We start from the raw sequence: 6,000 nt of genomic DNA, 5'->3' as shown, positions 1-6,000 counted from the left end.
TATGCTTTGTTTATGTGCCAATTAAACAATTTTTACAATTTCTTCTACCACGTGTCAAAATCCCCCAAAAAAAACTTTCTTATGGGCTGAATGTCATGAGACTTTCGGCCCATGTGTATGGCACCCGGTCTGACAGAAGCCAGACGAACTGTCAGACGAACATGCTGGAAAACCAGCAGTTTAACGGCTCCCGATCAGTGCTTTCAGCCAATGGTGGAGTTCGCTGATCACAGTGTGCTGGCCTGGCACGCAGGGGGCAGTCTCCCGGTCAGAACACAACAGCTCAGTGGGGGTGGGGTCACTGTACTAACATCAGATTGTTGTCAGGTTAATTATAGTTTGTATCAGGCATTAGGTTTTAGCACACAGACAGGTAAACAGTATATATAAAGTTGTTTTCTTCACCGGTTATTTATTTTGTGATTTTAATGATTATCTGTCATTTCAATAACAGTAACTGTTTCGTATCATAAAAAGATGTATTTATTTAACATTTTTTATAAGAAAGTCACAGCAGTTATCAATGTATCGACTTGCAGAAAGTGAATATATAGTGGTAAAAAGTTTATGAAAAAAAACGTTAAACTTGATATGCGTTTTTTTTTTTCATTTGCTAAATAAGTACCTAAGCTACATATATATATATATATATATATATTGAAGTAGACATATCCTTAGGATTTACTGTAGGTACAAACACTCATTCCAGTCCACCACAGTTAAAGTAGAACTATGGTCTCATTAAAACAATCTGTACTCCAGCACTCAATTAAAGTACATCTGCACCTCTTTGGCAGAGGTGGCCAGCTATGCCACGGTTTTAGTGCCGTCACAGCTGGAGGAGGTAGTTCACATGCTGTGCCTGCTTGCACTGTAGTGGGATAATGTTTTTGGTAGGGATGGGGGGAAAGGGTAGTGGTGGGGGGTGACAGAAGTGAAGTGACTGTCAGCAGATAATAAGGGGGTTGAAATAATAGTAATAGGCTTACCCGATTTGAAGTGAGCAGGGGGCGTGGTAAGGTGTGGTAAGGTGGGACAGGGTGGGGCCAACGGTGGTCTAGGCAGAGAGGGGGAGTTGACTGAGGGTCAGTTGGAGCCAGGCAGGCAAAAATAAACTTTTCCCTCCCTCCCCTAAGGTTAAAATTTGTAGTTTCACCCTTCTCTTTTTTTGGTGGCCTTCCCTATAGACACTTGGAAAGGGATGGGGTGCGTTAGTTGCAATGGTATTTTGTGAGGCGATCTGATGGAGTCATAGCAGTGGGCAGGGGTCTCAGGGTTTTGAATGTGGGCATAGCCAATATTGTCTGTGGAGACTGATGGGAGGGGTCCATCTTTGGTATGGGTACCTTCCCGAATAAGCGACGTCAGTAAGGCGATATCGGTATTGGGGCTGTATCAGGTGGTAATGTAGTAAAGAATTGTCCCCGAGTTGGTGTATAGTAGCTGGGGACCATGGTATGGAACTGGTGCTTGATACAGCTGATTCGGTAGACCATCCTTGCCTCCAAATACCTAAATACCCATACTAAGAGATTCATTCAGTAATGCCTTGTACACACGGTCGGACATTCCGACGACAAAATCCATCAGATTTTTTCAGACGGATTTTGTTCCAAACTTGTCTTGCATACACACGGTCGGACAAAGTTGTCAGAAAATCCGATCGTTCGGGACGAGGTGATGTTCGTTGTGTAAGACTGGACTACGTAAACGCTTGTAGCCAATAGCTTTGGTCTCATAATTTAATCTGAGCATGTGTGACACTTTGTCTGTCGGAATTATCTACAAACGATCAGAAAAAGTACGATCGAATTTTGTTGTCGGAAAATTTTAGATTCAGCTCTCAAACTTTTTCCGTTTTCGGACAGAAAAAGTCAGAAAGAGCCCACACACGATCGGATTTTCCGACAACATAATCCGATCAGACCTTTCCTGTCGGAAAATCCGACTGTGTGTACAGGGCATTAGTGTACATTAGTGGGGTGAAGTTTTATCTTCATGGAATGTGATAAAAGATGTATTGTTAATGGTGTTTTTTGTAAATAAAAGACTGCTATGGCTGTTTAAATCCCTTCTACAGTTGTCATGTCTTATTCATATAAGGTGGGAAGTCAAGTGTGGTCACGGCAGCCGGTACATCAGCAATACACCAGTCATGTTGCTGCAACCCTCCTACTGTGAGCTCTGCAGTGTCTGGGAGGGGGGGGGGGGACATAAATGAGCAATGATTTGGCTCAATCATGGAGGGTAAAATAATTTTTTGTTCACTTTATCAGACTTGTGCATGATATTGCATAGATTTGGGGCTTGTTTGGACAGAAGCCTTTAATTATACTTAAAGTTTACTCTCAAGAAGTCTTGCCAGTTCCTTGTTACCATATAGGCTACATGTTCTCGTATAATGCATCAACGCCGGTGAAAAGGATCCACGTTAGCAGGAACTGTCAGTGCTCTCATCAACGAAGGGTGGTGACGGTTCATGAGCTGCAGTAATGTCCTGCAGCTTTCTTTTCCCTGCTTCATAATCATTATTAGTGTCTCTCTGATTTGCTCCTGCACCACGTCGGAGCTTCGTACATGAGCCAGTTGCTCGTCTGTAAAAATACTTTGTGAAACAAGCTCATCCAAAATATAGCTCCATTCAGGTTTTGCTTTAATGATTGCAGCAAAATTTATTCTAAGAAACCCTGTAAAAAATAGATAAGAATGTGTTATGGTTGGACGTTCATAAAGCAAAACTCATGATACAGATTTTCGTTTTTTAAGGCAGAAATATTGGCAGCTAAAATCAATACGTGATTGTGATATGTTTTAACAGGGAAACAGACAGCAATAAAAACAGACAAGCATTCTAATCCCTCTGCTCTCTATCTAAAATAAAAAAAACTTTGCCTTTAGTTGTGCTTTAAAAGGTTAAACCACCGTGTCACAATTGCCTGCATTGCACGTGGTTGCAGAGCGATTGCGGCACCCATTTTACTTCTCCTTGGCCACCTGTGCGAACAAGGTCTTAGGGTCCTTTCACATTGACGTTCCGTTCAGGCCCGCCTGTCAGTTTTTCAGGCGGACCTGAACGGGTGCTCCATAGAGGTCTATGGAGCGTCGGATGTCAGCGGTGACATGTCCGCTGACATCCGACCCGCTCCGATCCGAAAAAGTGTAACGGAGGAAAAAGCTATTTTTCCATCCGTTTGCGGATCGGATCGGATGACAACGGGCACTGCGGTCCGTCGTCATCCGATCTCCCATAGGGGAGAGCGGCGCTGTGACAGGTCCGTCCCTGCACAGTGTGCAGAGACAGACCTGTCATCTCCCTGCTCAGCGGGGATCGACGGAGTGATCCCCGCTGAGCAAACGGATATCCTCGGGGCGGATCAGAACTGATCCGCCCCGTGTGAAAGGACCCTAAGTCATTAAGTGGCCTAGTTTTAGAGGAGACTTTTTTTGGCTAATGACATAGTAGTAGCACCTGGTGGTGTATGTGTTACATAAAACTTTTAAATTAGTGAAGCAGCTGACAGGTTTACTTTAACCACTTGGCGCCCACACTATGTCTATTGACGTCATGGGCTTTGTGGTGGTATATCTGAATGATGCCTGAGGCCACAGGCATCATTCAGATATCGGCGTTTTCAGCCGGCGATTCCCTGCACCATAAGAACGATCATAGTGGCTGTTCCGCCGCTTGATCGTTCTTATGGAGGCAGGAGGGGGCGTCCCCTCCTCCCGCCGCCCTCCGGTGCTTCTACCGACTCACCGCTTCCATCAGTGAGTCCGTCACAGGATCCGCTGGCCCCCGGAAGTTACCATAGAGATTTCCGGCAGACCAGATCATCCTCGGAGTCTCTATGATCGCTCGGAGGCCGGGCGCGATGTTATGATGTCACGCCCGGCCTCTGCATTCAAATTAACGGCGCCGTTTTGGCTGGGAGGCCAGAATCGTTTCTTTAAATTTTTTTTTATTTTAGGTTTCCCAACCATAGAGATGAGATATGGGGTCTTATTGACCCCCATATCTCACTGTAAATAGGTCCGATCGTGCCATATTCCTATTACAAGGGATGTTTACATTCCTTGTAATAGGAATAAAAGTAATCAATTTATTATTTTTTTTAAGTGTCAAACTAAAAAAAAAAAAAAAAAAAATTAACAATAAAATTTTTTTTTAAAGCGCCCCTGTCCCCGTGAGTTCGTACGCAGAAGCGAACGCATACGTAAGTCCCGCCTACATATGAAAACGGTGTTCAAACCACACATGTGGGGTATTGCCGCGAACGTTAGAGTGAGAGCAATAATTCTAGCTCTAGACCTCCTCTGTAACCCAAAAAACCCTAAAAAAATTTAAAGCGTCGCCTATGGGGATTTTTAAATTGGGCTAACTTTACTGTTTTTTGTTTTTTTTAAGCATGCGTGTTCGAAAAATTGCTGTACAAATACTGTGCGAGATAAAAAGTTGCAACGCCATTGTATTCTCTAGGGTCTTTGCTAAAAAACATATATAATAATATATATTGGGGGTTCCATGTAATTTTCTAGCAAAAAAATTATGAATTTTACATGTAGGAGAGAAATGTCAGAATTGGCCTGGATGCGAAGTGGTTAAGAACCAGATAAAAAAAAACATAAAAGAAACTTACTTTCAGCATCCTCATAGACAATTGTTTCAACTGTAACACCGTCCATAGTTGTGTCCTACGGAGAAAAAAAATGATTTAGATAAATCTGTCAAAATTTGGTCAATGAAAAAGAGTCAGACACAAACATTTTCTGGGGTTTTACTGTGTAAGGCTCCGTTCCCACTAGTGCGCACTGTTGTGCGACTTTGGACACATAAAGTCGCATGGCAGGTCACAGCACATTGATTTCAGTGACATCCGTTCCAATCTATATGACTTAACGTTGCAGCAACTTTGAAAAGGTGCCTGCACTATTTGATTTTGATGCAACTTTGTCTCAACGAATGTAAAGTCAGATCAAAATTGTATCAAGGTGGAACTCCAAAAAGTCACACTTTAAATTGCACGACTTTGGAGGCACACTAATGGAAATTTAGCCCTATTCCCTCCCTTGCCAACATGTTGGGTATCTTCCTGACAAGCATTGGAACTGAAGAAGTAGCTTGGTGAGCTATGCATTGTCTCCAACATTACAGAACAAGTCCAGTTGAAGGTGATCAACTATCCCTTAGCTTCTTTGCTACCATGATGATAAGTCTCTTTGGGGCTCTATTGTTCTTTTTTATTGATTTTTTTGGATATTGTAGTTTCTGATTAAATGTTTACATATTGAGTGTTTTACATTTATTATTATTATTATCCGAGTGGTTTTAACTTCTGCTTTCCAGAACGTTAATTGTTTGTGTGTATATATATATATATATATATATATATATATATATATATATATATATATATATATATATATACACTACCGTTCAAAAGTTTGGGGTCACATTGAAATGTCCTTATTTTTGAAGGAAAAGCACTGTACTTTTCAATGAAGCTAACTTTAAACTAGTCCTAACTTTAAACAAATATACTCTATACATTGCTAATGTGGTAAATGACTATTCTAACTGCAAATGTCTAGTTTTTGGTGCAATATCTACATAGGTGTATAGAGGCCCATTTCCAGCAACTATCACTCCAGTGTTCTAATGGTACAATGTGTTTGCTCATTGGCTCAGAAGGCTAATTGATGATTAGCAAACCCTTGTGCAATCATGTTCACACATCTAAAAACAGTCTAGCTCCTTCCAGACGCTACAAAACTGACCTTCCTGTGAGCAGATTGAGTTTCTGGAGCATCACATTTGTGGGGTCAATTAAACGCTCAAAATGGCCAGAAAAAGAGAACTTTCATCTGAAACTCGACAGTCTATTCTTGTTCTTAGAAATGAAGGCTATTCCATGCGAGAAATTGCAAAGAAATTGAAGATTTCCTACAACGGTGTGTACTACTCCCTTCAGAGGACAGCACAAACAGGCTCTAACCAGAGTA

At 41.8% G+C, this 6,000-nt stretch overlaps 1 protein-coding gene across 2 annotated transcripts in view; it reads right to left on the bottom strand.

The window, feature by feature from the left end:
• Nucleotides 1-411: 411 nt before the first annotated feature.
• Nucleotides 412-6,000, bottom strand: part of LOC143943378 (receptor-interacting serine/threonine-protein kinase 3-like) — an 88,826-nt gene continuing 83,237 nt past the window's right edge. Inside the window, exons 9-10 of one of the 2 annotated variants that reach the window (XM_077465108.1) lie at nucleotides 4,638-4,692; nucleotides 412-2,687 (exon numbers count right to left, since the gene is read on the bottom strand). In XM_077465108.1, the coding sequence (XP_077321234.1) occupies nucleotides 2,407-2,687; nucleotides 4,638-4,692 (336 nt within the window). In that variant the 3' untranslated portion in view covers nucleotides 412-2,406. The remainder of the gene's footprint in view (nucleotides 2,688-4,637; nucleotides 4,693-6,000) is intronic. The other variant, XM_077465107.1, reaches the window with a different exon arrangement.

The sequence above is a fragment of the Lithobates pipiens genome, unplaced genomic scaffold (genome assembly GCF_037356315.1).
Source record: "Lithobates pipiens isolate NorthernLeopardFrog02 unplaced genomic scaffold, aLitPip1_a1.2 Scaffold_30, whole genome shotgun sequence".
NCBI lineage: Eukaryota > Metazoa > Chordata > Amphibia > Anura > Ranidae > Lithobates > Lithobates pipiens.
This window is presented reverse-complemented; position numbering and strand designations above follow the sequence as displayed.